The 23,534-nt window shown below is 38.8% G+C and overlaps 1 protein-coding gene across 1 annotated transcript in view; it reads right to left on the reverse strand.

The window, feature by feature from the left end:
- Nucleotides 1–23,534, reverse strand: part of galt (galactose-1-phosphate uridylyltransferase) — a 196,437-nt gene that overhangs the window by 157,822 nt on the left and 15,081 nt on the right. Inside the window, exons 5-6 of the mRNA XM_051684822.1 lie at nucleotides 21,184–21,313; nucleotides 15,996–16,052 (exon numbers count right to left, since the gene is read on the reverse strand). Coding sequence (XP_051540782.1) covers nucleotides 15,996–16,052; nucleotides 21,184–21,313 — 187 coding nt within the window. The remainder of the gene's footprint in view (nucleotides 1–15,995; nucleotides 16,053–21,183; nucleotides 21,314–23,534) is intronic.

Here is a 23,534-nt window from a genome sequence, read left to right on the forward strand (position 1 = left end):
CACAAAAAAAAAAAAAAAAAAAAAAAAATGGCATACTGTCTGTACTTACAGAACAGTATTGGGGCCTTTTGATCTTTAAAGTGGGAAACAGGTTGTTCCCTATCTGTCACTCACTCAATGTTGTGTCAATGTGGTGACACTAGGGGTCACTCTTGGGAGCCCGAGACACTTCTGGTCTTTGATAAAAGGCCAATGAAAATTGGCGAATGGTATTTGCATACCACTCCCCCGGATATACAGGTATAAAAGGAGCTGGTATGCAACCACTCATTCAGGTTACCCTCAGGAGAGAGTGGAGACTCCACCCTCAGGTGGTCCAGCTGATTTGGAGTCGATTCGGGCAGGCAAAGGTAGACCTGTTCGCCTCCCAAGAATCCTCCCACTGCCCGCTCTGGTACGCCCTGACCGAGGCACCTCTCGGTATAGATGCGCTGGCACACAGCTGGCCCCCTGGACTTCGCAAATATGCATTTCCCCCAGTGAGCCTACCTGCACAGACCCTGTGTAAGGTCAGGGAGAATGAGGAGCAGATCATCCTGGTAGCACCCTACTGGCCCACCCAGACGTGGTTCTCAGACCTCATGCTCCTCGCGAAAAAAGAGGATAAGAGGCCACGACTGGGCTAGCCTGTCTCTATCTTTTGGGCAGTCGACTTGTCCCCAAAGGGCCGTTCGACACTCATAACCGTGTTCGGGGAGGTTACGTGTTGGCCTGGTGCGCTGGCTACGAGGCACACAGTGGCCTGCCCATCACACACCGCCAGTTCATGTAACACAGTTCAGCCAGTTGCGGCGTTTCGCATAGGAACCCCTAGTGTCTCGGCTCCTCAGCACAAAACCTGAATGAGTGGTTGCATACCAGCTCCTTTTATACTCGTATGTCCGGGGGAGTGGCATGCAAATACCACTCTGCAATTTTCATTGGCCTTTTAACAAAGACCAGAGGTGTCTCGGGCTCCAAAGAGTGACCCCTAGTGTCACTATATCGACACAACGTCTCATTCCCTCCATCAGGGAATGGAGGTTATGCAAGTAACCAGGATGTTTTTCATCCAACTACTTGATTGTTTCGATGCCGGACCGGTGTGTTTGTGTAGTGACAGTTGGGGTTCCTTAGACCCGGCCATGGAACAAAGGGCATTTAGTGTCATTGATGTCAAACCTGGTGCAACACGTCTAAACAAGTTATTTTTACATTAATAATAAGCGTAAATTGTGATCTGTTCCTCAAACAAATCTATTATGTTGCTTCAGAAGACTTGGAAAATAGTGCATGAGTTATATGGTCACATTTTTGTGTTTTGTTTTTTTGGAGCTTGACAGTTTAAATCCCCTTTCATTGTATGGAAAAGAGCAGTTCAGACATTCTGATAAACATCTCATTTTATGTGCCATAGAAGAAAAAAGTCATATGGGTTTGGAACAAAGTTTTGGAACAAATAATGACAAAACTTTAATTCTGGGGGAATGCAGAAGTGTTCCACGATTCAAAATGGAAGCCTGTTTTTGTTTTCCGGTCTCCAGTGTTTCTCCTAGTATTAGAGTATGTTTTTAGCAGATAATGTGATGTTTAGCTAATTACATTTGTAAGAATTGGCAAAATAAAATACCTGTGGCTCCATGTGTCAATACTTTACAGAGCTGTGATGACTGTCTTTTCCCAATGTCTTTTCACAGTGGGTAGATGACATGAAGCGATAGCCTGCAATTAGTTACGTTAATATCATTACCTTCTTTAAGTTGTTATGAAACCCAACAACTACACAAGTTGAGCCTGAACTTATTTTTACTTTAACACTTATAATGGTTGTTGTTCTCCAGAACCAGAAAACAGTCCAACGGCAATCTGACTCATCATGGCGCCACCCAATGGTTGGTCAGGAAAGCTGTGGATTAATGCCAACTAAACCAAGTAGGCCGGAGATCTCCAAATGGGGGCAGAATCTCTAAAAGAGGGGCGGGTTGTGCCAACTCCAAAAGGGGTGTCACTTCCACTCACGGTTAGGGAAAGAGTTAGGTTAAGGGTCTCCCTATATCTTTGCTGGCAGTTTGGAGCATCCACTCTGCCTGCCGCTATATCCTTCTCCAATTAAACTGGTTGATTTTGTTTAAATAGTGGACAAGTGGCCATAAAATGTGGATTGTTATAAAAATACAATGAGCTCCAGTGTACAACCCAAATGCACAGATGAGCCAAAACATTATGACCAACTGCCTAATATGCTGTTGGTCCTCCGCGTGCCACCAAAACAGCACAGAGGCTTGGACACTACAAGACCCCTGAAGGTGCCCTGTGGTATCTGGTACCAAGACATTAGCAGCAGATCCTTCAAGTCCTGTAAGTTGTGAGGTGGAACCGTTGTGGATCGGACTTGTTGGTCCAGCACATCCCACAGATGCTCAATCAGATTGAGATCTGGGGAATTTGTAGGGCAGAGTAAACCTTGAACTCTTCGTCATGTTCTACAAACCATTCCTGAACAATGTGTGCAGTATGGCAGGGCGCATTATCCTGCTGAAAGAGGCCACTGCCATCAGGGAATACTATTGCCATGAAGGGGTATACCTGGTCTGCAATGATGTTTAGGTAGGTGCACGTGTCAAATTGATGTCCACTTGAATGGCCTGACCCAGGGTTTCCCAGCAGAACATTGCCTAGAGCATCACACTCCCTCCCTTGTCGTCTTCCCACAGTGCATCCTGGTGCTATCACTTCCCCAAGTAAACAGCGCACATGTACATGGCCGTCCATGTGATGTAAAAGAAAACAGGACTCATCGGACCAGACGACCTTCTTCCACTGCTCCAAGGTCCAGTTCTGATACTCGCGTGCCCATTGTTGGTGCTTTTGATGGTGGACACGGGTCATCATGGGCACTCTGACTGCTCTGTGGCTACACAGCCCCATACGCAGCAGTGTGCGATGCACTTTGTTTTGTGACACATTCCTCCCGTAACCATCGTTTATATTTTCTGTGACTTGTGCAACAGTAGACCTTCTGTCAGTTCGGACCAGGCAGGATAGCCTTCGATGCCCTCACGCATCGATGTTTTGTGGTTTGTCCCTCCTCGGACCACTGTCGGTAGGTACTCGCCACTGCTGACTGGGAGCACCACACAAGCCTTGCTGTTTCAGAGATGCTCTGACCCAGTCATCTGGCCATAACAATTTGGACCTTGTCAAAGTTTCTCAGGTGTTTTACTCTTGCCCGTTTTTTTGGATTCAACACACTGACTACGAGAACTGATTGTTCGCTTACCATCTAATCTACCAAGACTTTGACATGTGGCCCTGTTAGGAGATGATCACCGTTATTTGCGTCACCTGAGAGTGGTCATAATGTTTTGGCACATCAGTGTACATTGCAGAATTTAAGTTTTGTGAGTTTACTAGTTCTTTAGATAGGTCTTTTATGTATGAACGTTCAAAGTAAAGTTGTTCAAGGTTAACTTACTGTTGCCAAGGATATTTGAGAGATGACATCATTGTACACAAAACTAAATGAAACGGTCGAAAAGAAAGTATTTTTCTCACCATGACAGTTATATGAACACTTGGAGACACTTATGAAGTCTGTTTTAATATGTGGCCTACAAAAGCCAGTATAAATTTGAGCATTTTGAGCTATTCCCTCTGGCCATTGCTGACTAACGTGACAAAACTCAAAAAGTTGAAAGCTCACAGTCAATTAATGAGCAGCTAAATCTTCGAAAATCCATCATGATATTCAAGGGAGCAGTTGTTATAATCAGGAGACAAATTTGTGTTTGCCTGCTGCCAAAGATAATTTCAAAAGCAACAGTGAAAATGAGCTCTCTAGCTAAATGATGAATTAATACTCTCTGTGAGAACTGGGAATCAAGTTCTCTGAGGTTACCGATTGTGAACGCAAGTATTTCCACATACTTTTTTGAAGCATGCTCTTTCTGTGGAATCTAATTTGTACCTCTGAGAAATTGTTTGACCTCGGTTTTCATGTGAACTATTGATTTGGGTCTTCGAGTCAAGGTCCACAGCTCTAAATGCACATTTGAGATTTAACTGACCTCTCGGGTTAAACAAGATTTTGACTGAAACGACATGTCAGAAGATACAATTGACTGAAAAGCCCTTTTCCTAGTTCCTCTGTTATATTCAAGCTTCTATAACTACACAACTCTGACACCGTTCTGTAAGATGTTTTTGTTGTTGATAGACAGATTTTTATCAGAGCTGTCGAAATTAACACGTTAAACTATGCGATTAATTAAATATGAGTAACATTGTTAACGCATTTATTCAGTTTGCCATTATAACCAACTCACAGAGTCATGTAACTATAACTACATTTGATGCAAAATTATCTTTACGTGGCTCTTTGTACATCTTGCATTCATTTCCTGGTAAAATAAACAGCAATCAACAGCAAAAAAAAAAAAAAAAAAAACAGTCGATACAACAGCAATTACTTTTAGTCCCTTTCACACAAATCACAGGTAAAACGTCAGATTTTCAGTTCATAAACATTTACTTTTCCCGTTCCTCACACAATGCTATCTAATGGCATGTATACATTTTTACGATAGCGCATGACTAGTAAGGTGATACATTTTTACATTTGCATTATATTACCAACTACCTTTTACAAGCTTGTTTGAGCATCATCGGTAGCTCAACTAATAGGGTGTTGCGAGTCCTGAAGAGCACTCGAGTCGACACAAGAGCCGAAAGTATCATAGACTCACAACAAAATGATGTGGTTGCATCTTGCGTCTCGCATTTGCTTTTTACAACACTATCGGTTAGGTTTAAGATTTAGGGTAGGGAGGTATGTTTTGTTGATTTAAAACTCACTACAGCACATGAAAAACATATTTTCTTTTGGAGAAAAAAATTTACTTGCTTTAGCGCCACACAGTGGACATTTCACCTAGAAACTGCTGTGATCCGTGTAAGCAACCACATAATATCATTTTGCAAAAATTTTGCCACAGCCACATCATTTTCAATGACATGCTAAATTACATGTTTCAAAACATGCTAGGGTTAAAACAAGACAGACGTACTGCCAGCGAAGTGAATCAAGCACACTTGCAGCCAAGTGCAAAGAAAACATCAGAAGAACGAACGAAAATGACTCATTACACATAAGCCTTATGAACTACACCCAACATCGCTGCTTAGTTTAGAAACTTTCCCCCAGCAGTTCACTTTTATAATGCAATAAAAAATTCATTAACACTAGAGAAATCAAGGTTATACATTTTATAGGCCTCGGAAATAAGTCCTATTTCCAACAAACATCTGGAACCGGGCAGTACTTTGTTTGTCCATGTTTACTCTGCTTTTTGTGGCGGTACGCCAAAATATCTGAGCTTGCTTGGGTTTCTGAAAATAAAACGAATCATTGTTCGTGGATCACATCTCGAATTACTTCATCATTTTTAGGGTGACTTTTACAGGGGTGTTCGGCAGTGGTCAGTGACTGCATTCAAAGCAGATGAGTAGGGGAGGGTTAACCAAAGTCTGGTAGATTCAGTGTTTCCAGAATATGAATCATCGCTGGATAGATTTCAAAGATGTTTTTCAAGCCGTCTGGGAAACCTTTGGGGCACGCACCTGCTGTTCACCAATAACTTGGCAATTAAGATTTGCCTTGTACAAAACTGCATAACATCAATGTCTTTACGTTAAACAAGTAAATGCGGAACACCAGAATGCTTCTGTTATAATCAACAAAGCTGTCTTTGCTGCAAGAGAAATGAAGACAAAGAAATGACAAGGAGAGAGAGATTGCTGTCAGTAATGATGTGTGATAGACATTCTCTTGGAACTCCATGGCTGCTGTCTTTTGAAACAGGGGGTCTACCTGCTACTCACCATGGGCTCTGACCCAGATGGAAATAAATAATGTGTACAAGTAAACTGAGATGTCAATTATCTGAGCCATCTGTTAAGAAAAGACATATGAAAACTCCAGAGAACTATAATGTTTCAAATCTCGCCTCGAGTCAAGGCTGAATATCATAGTGCATTATTTTTTAATATCTCTGATGTTATGACTACTTGCATATTTACTGGCTGTGAGTTTTTTTGTTTTTTGTTTTTTTTCATTAGGTATAGTGTTCAAGAGAATGATCACTGATATACAGGACACCCTCTTACAGAGTTATGAGCCAATTATATTATGAAGCAGTTTTACTCTGCAGAGAACCTGCATCAAAGTAGCTAATATACCGTGTGTTTACGAATAAATTTTTAATGACACACAGAGGCATCTTAAATGTATTTACACAGGATCACAATTGTGGGGAGAAAAATTTATCATGCACTCAAATGTTGATTATTTGCATACACAATTGAAGATGTGCGCTGATTGACACGACATGACGTGCAGGAAGATTTAAATAACTAATAATAGTAAAAGATGGTGATGTAAGAAATTGTACAAGATGGCTCATTCAAAAACGTACAACATTTACTCCCATAGAGAAAAATAATTTTTCTTAAGTTTAACTCCTAACCTAGTCATATTAATAGTACACCATGGCGAAATTGTAAAAAAAACAAACAAAAACAAAAAAACCTACAAGACGGCTTTTTGACTTTTGAATATGACTTTTACTCCTATAAGGATAAATAAATAAACCAACAATCAATGTTATTACGATTTCTCCTACTAACCCCTAACCCAAACCTGCATTAATAGTACAACATGGTGAAATCATAAGAAATCGTACCAAATGGCTCATTCAAAAACATATGACTTTTAATTCAATAGAGAAAATACACGAATCAGCTAATAATGTTATTACAAATTTTTCCTAAGTTTAACCCCTAATGCAAACCCCAAACTTAGTCGTATTAATGTCATGGCGAAATGGTAAAAAATAACGTATGAGATGGATCATGCAAAAACATACGATTTTTACTCCTATAGAGATAAATAAACTAACCAACAATTTATGCTAATAAAATTTTTTCCTAAGAATAACCCCTAATCCAAACCCACATCAATAGTTCGACATGATGAAATTGTACCAGATGGCTCATACAAAAACTATTTACTTTACTCCAACAGAGAAAAATAAACAACCAGTGAACAATGTTATGACATTTTTTTAAAACCCAAACCCAAACCTAAAACCTAGTTTTATTAATAGTGCGAGGTGGCAAAATTGTAAGGAATCATACTGTATGAGATGGCTCATACAAAAACATACATCTTTTACTATATTAGAGAAAAAAAAAAAACTAACAAACAAACAATTTTATTACGTTTTTTCCCCCCTAAGTTAAACCCCTAACCCAAATCCAAAACCAAGTTATATTAATAGTACACCACAGTGAAATCTTAAGAGATCATACTAGACGGCTCATACAAAAACTTCCAACTTTTACTTGCATAGGGAAAAATAAACAAACCAGCGAACAATCTTATTACAACTTTTCCAAAGTTTAACCCCTAACCCAAACCCCAAAGCTAATCATATTAATAGTACGAGATGGGGAAATGTTAAGGAAGAGATTGACGAACAATTTTATTACATTTGCTTTTTCCTAAGTATAACCCCTAACCCAAACCTAAACATAAAGTGTACCCCTCTTACCCAAACCATGATTTTAATAGGAAAATTACTTTTGTGTACCACTGATGAAATAAAACATTGGGGTTTGGAGCAAGATAAGAAAAGCGTATTAGAGGTTATTGACAAACATCAATCATTTTTATTGCATAAATTAATATGGAATCAGTAACAAATTTGTTCACATACATTCCTTTCTTAAAATAAAGTATCAGATAGGAGTCAAGCTCAAATGTGATGCCTGTATTGTTACAGATTTGAAATTCTGTTTGTTTATTGGTTGTTCTCTATGTGAATAAAAGACACACCTTTTTATATGAGCAAAGCCATATGATATGCCATCTCGTACAAATAAAAACAATTTGTAATGAGACTATATAGCTCATTTATGTCATGGTCAAATGTTTACTGAGTGGTTTAATATTTAAATATCCAGCACCAACCCACTGTAGACTTGCTGTTGCCCACCAGATTTACACTTTCTAAATTACATCTACAAAGATGAACATAAAATATTCAACACAGAATAAGCAAAATAAAGAGGAAAGTATTTAAGTGTGTGCTAAATTGCCCAAAATAACATTGTCAGTACACCAGTACTATAAATGATGGACCACTGTCTGGTGTGGCCATTTTTACACATAGGTTCATAGATGTTGCCTCAAGGGGTTCATGAAGACTGTGCGATTATTTTCCTCTTCTCCATTGCTCTGTCCATATCTCCCCTCATTGTTCCCTTGCTCCAAAAGCTTCCTTTATCACTGCAGACATTCATATCAGTGGTTGGAATACTAAAGAGTTGCCCCTACCGGCGCGCCTGCTGTACTTTTGCCCACCAATTGCGCATTTGGCACATTTTAAGGCCTGGCAAATTTCATCCACAAGACTGGAATTCTTTTAAAAAACAGAGAGAGGGAGTGAATGAGATGGGCTTTATGATTTTGCAGCCGCAAAGGACTCTTATTTCATTTTAGAAATTTAATTGGAATTTTTGAGAAATTGGACTCGATTAGACAAGCAGTTTTTTCTTTTTTGCTGTCTACAGGGACTTCATGTTTAATGCATGAGCACACCGGCCTCATTTTCAATAGCTCTCCATGCAAAATGCTTACCTGTGTGAACTTTTGTAGCCTCAAAAGGTTGCACTGAGCTCAGAGGGAAAAGCGCTGACATTAAATACGCATAACTAAAGGCCTTCATGTGACCGATGTGAAAACAATTATGAAAACTATGATACTAAAAGGGCTTTTGAAAGTAGCGGTCATATCGGGCTAAAGAACCTGTTGATTTACTGTATCTAAACACCACATTTAAGGTTGTTCACACTGACTGCAAAGTGGAACGACAAAAACACAGGAACTCTTTCAATTTTAATGAGAGTTAGTTACTGACAGCGATCAGTGGCGATGTGACAAAGTTTACTCTCCTGCAAAGGCAAAACACAGTAACTAGACGTTTTGTCAAAATTTAGTTTTGAGCAAAATTGGGTCTCTTAAGGACCTTTTCACTCCATCCGGCAAACGGAAAGTCACCCTTTCCCCTGTCTTCCATTGGTGAGGTAAACAGATAGTCCAACCCCAAACTCACACCATTGGTTGAGCCAATATGTTGGGCTGGTCAGGATGTTCAAACATACATTAATGTCTTGATAATGCCATAGAATCACAGTGTTTACACTTTTCGGGGAAATCAACCTACCAATTGCTTGCTTAAAGTTATCTCTACATATTAACCTTGCATAGGTGAAAGCATAATGCCAGATAATTCGGTTGAGTAAATTATTTGAATAAATAAGTCGTATGGACTTTAACGAAAATAACGAACAGCAAATTTGCTGCTCTTTATTTTCACATGCAAATTAGCTTTTGATTCGCCGCAAATGTTTGCCAGATGTTTTCAGATCTACGCCAGTAGTGGTGAACCTCCAGCAAACTTTTGACAACAACGGACAATTTGCCGCAAGTTTGACGCAAAGCTCATTTGCATGAAAATTATCAGTGGCGAATTTGCTGCAAGTTTGCCATGAACTCTCGATTTTTGTAAGGGATGTTTCATAATACTTTTATGGTGCTTACAGTATGTGTCCATTTTGGAAGCTTGAAATGCACAAGTCCCAGTTCTTTGTAGTCAGAGTTGGGGAAAAGTTAAATAAAAGTAGTGACGCATCTAATTTAATTGCGTTTTGCAGTCGTGTAACAGTATTTCAGTTATTTTTGCAATAGTGTACTGTATTTTTACCAGTAACAAGCTACATTTTCCAATGAGTAGCGCTGTAGTGTCACAAAACGCTACATTTTTCAAAACAGCAATAGAGCCGAGGGAGAAATCAAACACGCTCATCTAAATCGTACACTCTCATATGTAGCACTGGGGAAACCAAATTATTTAGAGGGATAGTTCACACAAAAATGAAAATTCTTTCATCATTTACTCACCATCATGCCATCCCAGATGTGTATGACTTTCTTTCTTCTCCTGAGCACAAACAAAGATTTTTAATAGAATATTTCAGCTATGTAGATCCATACAATGGAGGTAAATGGTGGCCAAAAAGTTCCAAAAAGCACATAAACACAGCATAAATGTAATCCACACCACTCCAGTGGTTAAACCCATATCTTCTAAAGTGATATGACAGGAGTGGGGGAGAAACAGATTAATATTTAATATAATATAATATAAATTCTCATCCCTGCCCAGTAGGTGGTGATATGCATGAAGAATGTGAATCGCCAAAAACAAAACAAGAAGAATGTAAAAATGGAGATTTATCTTGTATATAAAAATGTTTTCTTTTTTTAAATACCTTCTATGTAGTTAGATATTTTTTGCTGGTAGCTTTTAGTGTAGCTAATTTATTTTTTAAAAGAGTAGCTTAAAAATAGATGAATTACTTTACATTATGAGTAGTTGGAACCTTGGGAAGCTACAGTTTCAAAGTAACTTCCCAAACATTGTTTGTAATAGCATGGAAAAGACCCTTTGTGTGCCAGGAAAAAAAAAATTAAGTCATACAGGTTTGGAACTACATGAGAGCAAATGACAGAATTTTCATTTTTGGGTGAACCAAGTACTCCCTAACCTAAAATGATTTATATTTTACAAAACAGCACCACAATAAACGTTTCAAGGGACAGATAGTGTTTTGTGAGCTGATGTTTTGTGTTTGCTCATGGGCGAGTGGTTACGGATGATATGAGAAAGCATGGCACACAGAAAGACAGATCATCACAGACAGCCCGCTGTGTCATGAGCACGCACACACTCTCTCTCTCTCTCTCTCTCTCTCTCCACAAACACTCTTATCCACCGTTCACCCTGGAGAAGGTGGGCAGGCAGATACACACAGCTTATCCATCTCTCACAGGGCATGCTGGGTAAAGCTCGTCTCCTGCCAGCGTTCAGAGACCTAAACCACACACAGCTCCAATCTCACCACAGAGCCACACGCATACAGTGATGCAGTATTTTTCAGTTAGTGTTATGAAATCAGTGTTATTTTCATTAGTTACAATCAAAAATATTTTGTTTGTTGCACTCACATCTAGTGGTGAAGATGCAGCATCATGCATCAAGTTCTCAGTTACTGATCTCATTGTAAAAAAACGCTGTTCGCAGTTAGCCATTAGCTATAATGAACTAACAATGGAAATTATTTAGAGCATTTACTACTCTCAGTTAACATTAATTTATAAATATACTTTATTATACTTTCTTTGTACACTACTAGTGTTGGTTTATAATGTTGTGGAGATGGGGGCGTGGTCGAGCAATGTTCTGTGGAGAGTAAGGCCGGGAGAGGAAGAGCAGTAAGGATTGACACCTGTGGGAAATTATCTCTAACAGCTGTTTTGTGTTGCAGTGAGAGCTGGAGAGAGATATAAGGGCAGTCCAGACCTCCGGAAGGGAGAGTGTCTAACTTAAGTGTGTGTGCCCTGCAAAGCAAACCGTGTGTTAAACTGAGTGATAAAACAAGTGAATAAAACCTTACGTGGATTGTTTATCCAGCTCCCACTTCCTCCTTCATACCTAAACAAGTGACTTGTCACAACTGTATTAACTAATGTTACCTTATATAACTTTTATATAAAATAAATATCAATAGTGTATTAGAAATTAACATTAACCAATATTAATAAATGCTGTCAAAGTACTGTTCATTGTTAGTTCATGTTAACATATACAACCTTAATGTAAAGTGTTAAGGCATGTACCATTTACATTTGCACACCGAAATTCCACGGACAAAATACAGTCACCTCAATGGGAATCCGTGCAATTGTGAATGTCGCCCGATGGACTTCTATTGATGAAGAATTTCCTCTTGGGGATTTCGCATGGAGTTGATGTTTGGTGAACTTTGTCAGGCAAATTCAGAAAACGAATTAAAAATCAAATACTATAAAACCCCTGCTTGCCCATCTCCCACAGAAACCCAAATAGAATATTTTGTAAAAAACAATTTTTATATAAGGCATAATCCGTGGCCAGGTGTGCGTTAAATGATTTTAATGCACAAAGTGCATTAAAATCGCACACCTAGCCGTGGATTATGCCACTTATACCATGTCATTTGCCATACATTTTTGCAGCACAAATTTCAACTGGAAAAGTAACAGTAGCGGATAAATTTATCTACTGCCGTTAGATCTTCGTCTATGGGTTGTTAGAGTTTTGCCGGTTCTAAATCAGACAGAGATAAAGTAGTGTGATAATTTTACATTTATTTGATTGAATTAAATAAAAATCAGTACGAATAATACGAAAAATGGACATGAGTTTTTTGGAGAGCACACACTCTTTAAAACCTCTGTGAATTTAAATGTGCAATACAGAAATAACAATAGCCACATAATATTGAAGGGTTGGCATTCCTAAGAACATGTAATGTTAAATTAAATTTTTTTGTCATGTTATCAAATGAGGAAATACAGGTGTTGTGGACATGACAGTTGCACTGACATGAGTTGAAAATCATCCAAAATGCTCTGAAACATGTAGACTTTGACCTCTGAGACAACGGTATGGTATCTATTAAGGCTGCACGATTGATTGAATTAAGAATGAATTAGTGATATGGCCTCATGCAATTGCTAAACCGCAAGGGGCTGCATTTTATAAAACAGTCAGCGTTGCATGATCAAGCGACGCCCTCTAGCGGGTGTTCAGAACAGCACAGCAATATTAGATGATGTTTATCATATTACAATTCAAACGGTCTTGCCTCGTCTTGCCAGACAGCGAAAGACGAACGTGATATATCCCGGTTTCCTTCTCTCCCCCTTCGAACAAGCCTTATGCGTGTGTAAGAGGAAAGTGCAGGTGCATTCCTAATTATCTCCAGGTCGCACATAGTAATACTGGGCTGATAAACACAGGTTTCTCTTCTCTTCTGTTTTTTTTTTTTTTTTTTTTGCGCTTCACATTTGTTTTAAAGATGACATTGCATGACTTGATGATGTTGCGTTTTGTAATGTGACGGTTAATCCCGGCTCTGAGACTCATCAGACATGCTACACAAAACACTATATTCACATCCAGAGGTAGTTTGAACAGTTTGTATCTGTTTGTTTACTCACAATGGTGCATTTGTGTGCTCATCCTGGATGTCTCAACTGAGAGAAAAACGTGAGATTACATCCATAACATGCCAACACAAATACGTCACATGAGAGACCTCATGAACTCTGCTTTCTTGTGAATGCGCATACTGATGCTGACCAGAAGCAATGCTTTATAGTTAAAAAGTACTTAAATATTTATAATTTTCACACCAAAAGCGATCTTTTTGCTTTAGTCGTATGGATGACGTTTATGCTGACTGTCTGTGATTTCTGGAGCTTCAAAGGTCTGATTACCATCCATTTGCAGGACCTTAAGGACCTACAGAACTGAGATATTCTTCTATTTTTCTTCAAAGGTGTTCTGCTGAAAAAAGAAAGTCATAGACTCCTGGGATGGCATGAGGGTGTGTAAATGATGAGAGAATTAAAATTATAAGCACTGTACATGCTTTGACAAGAATGTAAATTCAGACAATCATGCCAATAAATCTCTGTTGACTCTGACTCTCCACGGGGCCACACGCATACAGCGAGCAAAATTTATTTACTCAAATTCAGCTCTGCCCACTGATAAAATCATAGAGAAACTTAAAAGTAGCTTACAGTTGATTCTATCTGGGCTGTGCTCAGAATCCTGAGCCATGTGTGCTGTGAGGCTGATTTATGTTTGTGGTTGATGACTGATGTTGTTTCCAGCACGTTCTGGGACACAGGGCAAATGAGTTGTCATTCTCATAGTATAATGCATCGATGAGCAGTTTGATGCATGGATGAACAGTTGTCATGGAAACAGATTAATGGGTGGTAAAGGATCTATTAATGTTTAGAAATGGAAAATTCCACCTGGGTTTACAATATCTTAAAGATGAAGTATTAAATTAGTTTGAAGTTACAATATTTTCACCTATCCCAGTGCATGTGCAGATACAAGTAAATACTATAAGCAGGTGGGCTTCCCTGAAAAGATTTTACTACAAATATCATGTTCTAATATGGTTACTTTAGTAAAACCACAGAAAAATGTTGTGGATACAACAGTTTCACTACAAATACCGTTGAGCTGAGCTATGATTACTGTAGTAAAACCACAGTTAATTTGTGTAATAAAACTATTGCGTGGGAACCCAAAATAAAAGTGTGCCATTACTTATGTTCATCAGTGATCAGACTTACGATTTCAGCCTGGCATACGATAAAACAGGTTAAAAAAAGAGGGAGGTCCAGAATATCACAGAGAATTTGAGACAGACTCTTTTAAAATGACTAGCAACCACAAAAATACCCACACAGAACAGCCTAGCAACCCCCTGGTAACCACCTACAACACCCTAGCAGAGCCCTTCAATCAAGGGCAACCTACAAGGTTAGCATAGCAATGCATAACATGGCGGTCCAATATACATTCTATGGGTGGTACACTGATGAGGAGACAAGAGGCCATTTTGTTTTTAATGGATGTCTATGGAGGAGATGCTTCAGTTTGAGGAAACAGCTCATCTCTTAATGAATTAACCACATGTGCGCTACTTTTCAACATGTTTTACAATAAACCACCCTTTTGGAATGAAATGTGTGGTGTTTACTATGATGAAATTGCTGTTTTGCAAGTGAAGACAGGTAGGTGTCAGTTTAACGCTCTCCCCATTAATTTGTAAAAATCGCAGAGGATGTTATCTCATTATAGAAGATCTCTGACACTAGAATCATGGTGTTGAGTTTTGCATGGCCAAGCACCACTCACATCTTCTTCAGAAAATGTAAACATCTAGTTATTTTTGCAATTCCTTTTGATGTTAAAAGTCAACCAGATATTGCTATTGATGTAGATATTGCAGAAGATCGTTTTAGGGTTTTGTTATTCTTTTCATTAAATTATATTAATACAAACATTTTCATCAATTTAATTTATTTTCATTTTACATTCTGCTTGCAACTGTTGAATAGCTCTCTTTCTCTAACCAACTATATCAGTAACAAACTAACAAGTTTAGGTTCAGGTGTGTTGTTGAGACTATGAAAAATGAAAGGTGATAAACAATAAATCTATGACATGACTATTAACTCGGCATTCTTCGGGTGTGGTTTATTACAGAGAGGTTTTTAGATGGGAAATATGAGTGGTTTAGTGACAGTTCCTTTAAAAAGAGCTTTATATCAACCCAACTCAAGGTCCTCTACTGCCCCCTAGTGGAACACACAACCAGACGTCAACAACACTAAATCAATTGAGTGAGAGGGCCCTCAGTGTGCGACCAAGCAGGCGAGTTTGGCTTGCTGCGTTGTCACGGCACGACAGTGACAAGCTGCCTGAGTACAGAGGAAACGAGGGTGAGACAGAGAGTCTGAACAGGCTAACAGGAGGAAATAGAAGCTCCTCGCTGCTGTGAAGCAGAGCAGCAACATGTCGACGTCGTTAAAACACATCATTTACACCGAATGCCATAAACTGTAAAAAGCAGTGACATTCCCCACTCACTGCCAACCCAGCAACCTCCTTTCACAAAAGTCCCCTGAAACCCCCCAAGACAAGCCCTCCTGACTCTAAAACCATGGAGGCAAAGATGGTTTCGTTTCCGTCTTTACTTGGAACATCTCTGTAGTTCTCTAATTGGAGTCTACAGGGTTATTATGCTCATGCTTGTGTTAGCGGTGCTCGTCAGCAGTCTCTATGCTGAGGTGAAAGTTAAAGACATATTCCTGCTTTTAAAAGAGCAGTCCAGATGGTCAGAGACTGAAGCGAGAACGTCGTAATCCGCAAAAACACCTTCCAGGTCTCTGTGCATCAGGAAGTCAACAGGGGCAAATGCTAATTGGAAGGAGAAACCAGAAAAAGGGACATCGATGAAGAAACAGGGTGCTGGCGTACCTGACAGTGAGGATGAGGGTTTGAGCAGCCCATCATGGCTCCTTTATTCTCAAAGATCTGTAACACAAGAGAAAAAGAAGTTATGACTTGTCAAGGTTCCCAGAAATTAGAGGCCAAATCATACTGTATACAAGCTTAAAGATAGGCATTATGAGATTTGTTGTAATTAGTGGTATTTTATTGGTAAAATGCATGAATTAACAGGTAGCTGAGGGCAGTTAATCCAATAAGAACTGCATTTCTTATTTCCAAATATTTCTTTCTTAAACGTAATAAATGAATCGTTAAGGGGACCATTAAAGAACCGGAATTGTTAAGAGGAATCGGAGTCGGAACCGGAATCTTTAAATTCCTTACGATTCCTATCCCTACCCTTGACTGATTAAAAATGTATAGTTCACCCAAGATGTACTCACACTATTGTCATTCCAAACCCATATGACTTTATGTAATTAGAAATCAAAAGTAGATATTAGGAACTGACAGGTTTTTTTGTTTTGTTTTTCCATGCAGTGAAAGTGAACGGTTACTTAGGCTGTCTGCCTCCTTTTGTATTCCACGGGAGAAAGTAAGTAATTCAGGGTTTAAATGACATGAGGGTAAGTAAATGATGACAGAAATTTCATTTTTGGGTGAACTATCCCTTTAATAACAGGTGTAAGCAGGGTCAAAGAGATGTTATGATTTGTCAAGGAACCCAGACATAACATGCCACATCATAACTGTATACATGCGTACAGAAACAGACCCCAACATGCTGCAAGCACACAGATGCAGGCAAAACATACACTCTGTTATTGACACATGAGGAAACCAGAGGGCACAGTGTTCTTTAAGGGGAAACATCCTGTTGAAGGAGTTTTAAGACTTCCTGGCATATCCCTCAAGGGTGATATAAAAGGATTTAAGCAGGATCTGCCCTTGACTACTCCACTTGATAAATATTGACTTGGCTAAAGTCGCCACTCTTCAGGGTCTGTAAATCACCAAGAAGAGACCGGACACATGCTCTGATGTGTTTAATAGAAAGGTGATAACCAGGTTATCTGGTAAACCGGTAACCAATAGTCTCTAGTAGTACAAATAGCAAGACATGCAAAAGTGTCCTAGTAGATTTTGAGTGGACTGAACTTCACCCTAAATAATGCTTTAATTTTGGTGTGTGTGTGCACTTGTCTGTTTATCTGTTTATTTATTTGCCACAAGGGTGGAATTTGTTTCTGAGGCTTTTTCGAAACATCACCATAAATTGGCGCCATTTTAAGAGATAGTTCAACAAAAAAATCATTTATACAGTCGTTTAAAACGTGTTTAACTTTCTTTCTTCAGTGGAACATAAAACCTGGTCTCATATAATCAAGGTTGGGAGGGTTACTTTTGAAATGTATTCCACTACAGATTACAGAATACATGCTGTAAAATTTAATTTGTAACATATTTCGTTAGATTACTCAAGGTCAGTAACATATTCTAAATACTTTAGGTTACTTCTTCAGCACTGGTAGATTTTTCACTTGTTTTGACTAAAAAACTCTGCCAGTACAGTAAGACAAAATACACATGTTAAAAATACATTCTCTGAAAAACCGAAATATCTTATGCAGTGTTGTTTCTAAAACAAGATTAATCAAATTGATCTTGTTTTAAGGATTTTTAGATATTTTTACAGGAAAACAATAAAAAAAATTATTATCAAGAATATGATTTTTGCCCTAATATCAAAGGTCTTACCAGAAAAAAAGAAATTATGATCCAACGTGAATTTTCTTGATAAAAAAATATGATCGTGCCTGGTAACATGTGCATGTAAAATGGCTAGAAATAGCATTTTAGCTTAGCATCAAGCTGACAATTTACACAAGGTTTATTTCTATTTCTTCTGCTCCAAACTTACTTCAAATGTACTTCTCTGTCTGCTCGTATGAATGTAACACATCATAAGAAAGTGTTTCACCACTGTTCAAATGCACTTTGGATCGCATCATTTATATGGATAAATGTTTTCCATCTGAAAGGACTAAATAATAAATGAAACAAATGACAATAAAATGCAAAGTAATCTCTTCAGTAATCAAAATACTTTTTGAATGTAACTGTATTCTAATTACCAATGATTTAAATTGTAACTGTAGTGGAATACAGTTACTTATATTTTGTATTTTAAATACGTAATCCCGTTACATGTATTCCGTTACTCCCCAACACTGCATATAATCACATTACTATACTTATACTGTATTTTTGCAAAATGATTTTTATGTGGCTTGTACATTTCGCAACAGTTTCCTGGTGAAATTAACACCAGATGCGATAAAACTATGACTTTTATTACCTTTCACACAAAAACGTGTGTAAAACGGCAGATTATCCGTTCATAAAACCATACTTTTCACCCTGTTCCTCATACGATGCTATCTTATAACATCAAAACACCTTTACTGTAATTCATGACTTGTAAGGCGATACATTTCAACGTTTACATTCAACAAGATAAGACAGAATGTCAGCATTTTGTTTAAGAGACTTCCTACCAGACATTTTTGCATCTGCTCCAGTGTGTTTACCTTCCCCTGTGGAGACCTGGGTTCGGATTCGGTGTTGAAACAAGGTAAAAGTCACATTCACATAATCAATGTCGAGCGTGATTCAGAGGTTGCATTTTTCCTCCAAGATTACATTTTTACTCCACTGATGATTCGGTTTAGGTTTGGGGGTACAGTTAATCAAATATACATTCCTCTCAAGTGTATTACAGCCTGTATAGCTGAAAACAACTCGCTTCACAATTCGCTTTTGGCACTCCTTACTGGACATTTCACTCGGAAAACGGAGCTCACACGTGCCCATATGCCCAACAACAGTTTTTGCTTTGGCCACTAAGGGCAGTGTTTCTGATTTCGGTAAGCACAGACTTAGCTGAAGAAAAGTCAACCTACTGTTTCCAAATTCAATGTGAGATCAGTCTGTTTCATTACATAAACAACTACATTTACAAGCTTGTTCAAGTGCGACCAAATTGCACGGTAGTTCAAATAATAGAGCATAGCATTTGCGATGCAAAGGACCAAGTTAAGAGTCCTGAAGACCACACAAGTAAACATGTAAGTCGAAAGTGCCATACAAGCACCACAACATGAAGTGCTTGCTTTTGCAATTGCGTTTTTCAGCTCACATTTTCTTTTGATGACATTATCTGTTAGTGCACTGTGGCGGTAAAGATGCTTCACACCAGATTCAACGTAAATGATGAAAAACGCAACAACCAATGACGGGTGACATCATTGGCATCAAACCAGGCAGGAAGCATATAGACATACTGCCACTGGAGAAAGCATAATGGTCAGCTTCAATCATGTGAGTTTTCTAAGCCAATCATATAATTGCGTGCCATCAGATCTATCGCTTTCAGAGTTTAACAACAGAAATTAATTGTTTGCGGATAATATATAAATGAATAGGTAGAGCCGTTAAATTAATCCTACCTGTCGCAAAATTGTCCGTCCCTGAACAGGTTCTGGCAAACTAGCCGCAAACTTGCCACAAATTTGCCCATTATTTTCACATGCAAATGAGGTTGTGATTCACCGCAAATGTTTGCCAGAAGTGCAGCTCTTCACCGGTAGTGGTGAACCTGCAGAAAACCTTTGGCAACAATGGACAATTTGCCGCAAGTTTGCCACAAAGCTCATTTGCATGTGAAAATAATCAGTGGCGAACATGAAAATGTGACCTCCTACATTGACAAACTGGACAATGCATAAATTCAGTAATTAGGATGTTTTCTACCAACGAAACAATTCAATCTCAAAGTTTTTGCACCTCGCAGGCAGCAGGGAACAGTGAGCACAGTTGTAGCTGTACAGTAGACAAACTGATAGCTGTTCGAAGAAAGCTGGACGAAGCACCACTCCGAATGCATGCTTCTCGAGATGTGTTTTTCAAAGTTTCAAACTACATTTAACTTGACACCATAAAAACACTGCATTTTTGGCTAGAGATACTGAAAAGCAGTGAAATGTGACGCAACCACAGTGAGACGCTCCAAAAGCATCCGTCTGACACAGTTACAGATGGAATGAAAGAACGCATCCAGTAATCAATGCTTTATTCGTCTGCAACAATAACTTTGAATCTATGAATTATCTGAATTATTATACTTTTTAGATATATTATAATTATTTTGACTATTATACAGTATATTGAATAAACAGTGTGTGATTTTTATCTGCACATTAAAAACATCCCAATCGGTTACACTTAGAAGACTTAAAGCTACAGTAGAAAAAACTACTAATTCTCAAAAGGTCAGAGAGAGGGTGAAGAAAATGGTCATGTAAATTACGACTGTTTTTGGTGAAAGAAACTTTGACTAACATAATAAGTGCACTCCAGGGAAAAATGGTGTAAGATATGGCCTCTTTAAGCTGAATACCTTAATTAAACCAGATCTATAGTCCATTAAAAGCCATTTAGTCTCAGGAACGCTCTCACACACATAAGTTGACTATCTTTTGGCACAAACATCTTAATTTTCTGCATTCATATCCCAGGAACACTTTCTTCAATGAAGTTCTTCATTATTCCCTTGCAGGTGAATTAATATGTCCAGCGAGGCCAGACGAGCGCTTTGCTCTCCCTGACATTGATCAACAATAAGACACCCTGAGTGAAGAGCATCTCCCAATTGATCCAATTAGTGCAGAAGAGAAAGACTGGGACCGAACCCAATCGAACAGTGTTCCTGACACCTTTAAACACTCTTACGCACCCTTGTCCCTATGGCTCTGTTGGTCATAGGAGAACTTTCTTCAGGAAACAAATGTTGCAAATGTGTTAAGTTGCTATACGTCTCAGAGAGAGTGATCCATGCATGTTTGATTTTTTTAAGCTTAGTTAAGTGTCTTAAAGGGATAGTTCCCCCAAAAACTAAAATTCTGTCATCATTTACTCACCCCCATGTCATTTCAAATCCCATAAATTTCCAGTCACCGCTAACATTCTGCCTAATATCTCTTTTTGTGTTCCACAGAAGAAATAACATCTTGCAGGTTTTAATAACATGAAGGTGAGAAAATGATGATAGAATTTTCATTTTTGGTTGAACTATCACTTTAATACTGCATTTTAATTATTTGTTTGTGAATGCAATGTAACAGGTGCACGAGAATTAGACAGCTTTAGTACTGACCTGCACCCATGTGTATGTAGCACCCAGCTCTTCAATCAGCTCTGCCCACTTGTCTATCACCTTGCGAATCTCTGGGGGCTGCATGAGGGGGAGGGTGATGTCAGACCAGGGGTGAAAGCACATGACCTTACTGGAAACAAACAGGAAACAGCAAAATTTGTCAGAACGTCATCTCAAAAACATTCTGTCTGTCTCACTGTCTGTCTTTTTTTCTATCTATCCATCCATCCATCCATCCATCTGCCTTGTGATTTATCAGTCTTTTGTTCTATTATCTATCTATCTATCTATCCATCTGTCCATCTTTTGTTCTATCCATTCGTCTATCTGTCTGTCTTGTGATCTATCAGTTTTTGTTCTATCTATCTATTATACCCCACCTTCCCCCCCAATGAATGTGTAGTTCAGTCCATGCTTGGCTCTGAACGAATTCCAGCAGCTGTGCCAGCAAACTTTCCAGTGTCTCCTATTTCAGGCTTTATGTGGGGCAGCCAGTTCTCTCTATTAAGCGTCCTTGATTTGTTTGTGCCTCGAGCACTATTCTTACTACTTTGAAAACCATGTCAGATCCCAGAACATTAGAGATGTGCGTCAGTTGGCAGTGTCTGTGTGTTTATGCCCTCCTCTGCTACAACACTAATTGGATGGTTGCACACACAGGTGCTGTGTTTTTCAAGTTCCCTTCCTCCTTCAAAACAGTGGTCCAAATAAGTTGGAGATAGCTAGGGATCGTGGGAACTGGGGAACTAGACAATCTGATGGTGTCTCTTTCTCTTTTAAAGACAATAGGTTAGGTTTGGACTATGTGCAAATCAACATGCACATAAAGAAGAGCTAAATTAATTTTTATAAATGGATTTAACTACCTTGTTCATCTACTTGATAACAGCACCACCTAGTGTTAATAACATGACATGGTCACAAAGAAGCAAACAAAACTAACTGTAAAGTAATGAAATATGGATCAATGTTTTAAATGTCTCATTAGTGGTGTTTACCTAGGCAGGCATTACTATTTATCATACTTTAGAGCTAGGGATTTGAACAAACCCCTAACCCTAGCCATTAAGTTCAGCAGTGTAACTCATCCTGCACTGTTTGTGCTACAGCAATGGCCTCAAATAATCCACATAATACACTGAAATAAGCTACACTTCACCTCATCAGGGTACATTTAATGCTGGCAAAAGCCTTTACTTGACTCTAGCTCTAATGGAGAACATAAAATCATTTAATTCTTTTCTCACTGCTAACAGTCTCCAGAGGTGTCCCCGTTCCAGCAGCGCAATCAATTTCTACACGCTGCACGATTAAACACAGGGAAATAGTTTATTAGCACTGCTTCAGAGGGGCCGAGAGCCAGAATAAACGAGCTAAGGCACTGTGCTAACAAAGTGTCCCTCAGTGTCTCTCCAATATACGGCAATCTGTGCTAATGTTATCTGGAATCTCAGACTGTTTTAAGAAACAGTCCCTCAACTTTTAATTAGAGTGTTGTAACCTAGTGGTAAAAGTAGTGTAACACATTGCATTTTAAATTCTTGTAATCAGATTACAGTTAGCGACTTTCCATTAAGGTAATTACTTTTAAACACATTACTTGGGCTAGACATACACTGACTGAGCACTTTATTAGGAAGGCTATGATCCTAATAAAGTGCTCGATGTGGTCTATTGCTTTTGAAGCCTGCCTCAAGGTTTGACGTGTTGTGCATTCTGAGATGCTATTCTGCTCACTATAATTGTACAGAGTGGTAATCTGAGTTACCGTAGCCTTTCTGTCAACTCGAACCAGACTGGCCATTCTCCATTGACCTCTCTCATCAACAAGGCATTTCTGTCCGTAGAACTGCCGTTCACTGGATGTTTTTTTGTTTTTTGGCACCATTCTGAGTCAACTCTAGAGACTGTTGTGCCTGAAAATCCCAGAAGATCAGCAGTTACAAAAATGCTCAAACCAGCCCATCTGGCCCCAACAATCATGTCACGGTCGAAATCACTGAGATCACATTAACTGAACTGTGAACTGTGAACATTAACTGAAGCTCCTGACCCTTATCTGCATGATTTTATGCATTGCACTGCTGCCACATGATTGGCTGATTAGATAATCGCATGAATAAGTAGGTGTGCAGGTGTTCCTAATGAAGTGTTCAGTTAGTGTATTTCGAAGTATAGGTCTCTGCGGAACAATAATGGGTGTTTCCAAATCTGTGGCTGTTTTCAATCTGGGATGGGCGTTTTTCAACTATCCAGTGAAAGTTGGGAATCTCAATGTAGCAGGCAAAATGTATAAAGCAGTTGAAAAATGCCCATCCCAGTTTGAAAAAGCCCACTGATTGGAAAAAATG

The sequence above is a fragment of the Myxocyprinus asiaticus genome, chromosome 43 (assembly GCF_019703515.2).
Source record: "Myxocyprinus asiaticus isolate MX2 ecotype Aquarium Trade chromosome 43, UBuf_Myxa_2, whole genome shotgun sequence".
NCBI classification, from domain to species: Eukaryota; Metazoa; Chordata; class Actinopteri; order Cypriniformes; family Catostomidae; genus Myxocyprinus; species Myxocyprinus asiaticus.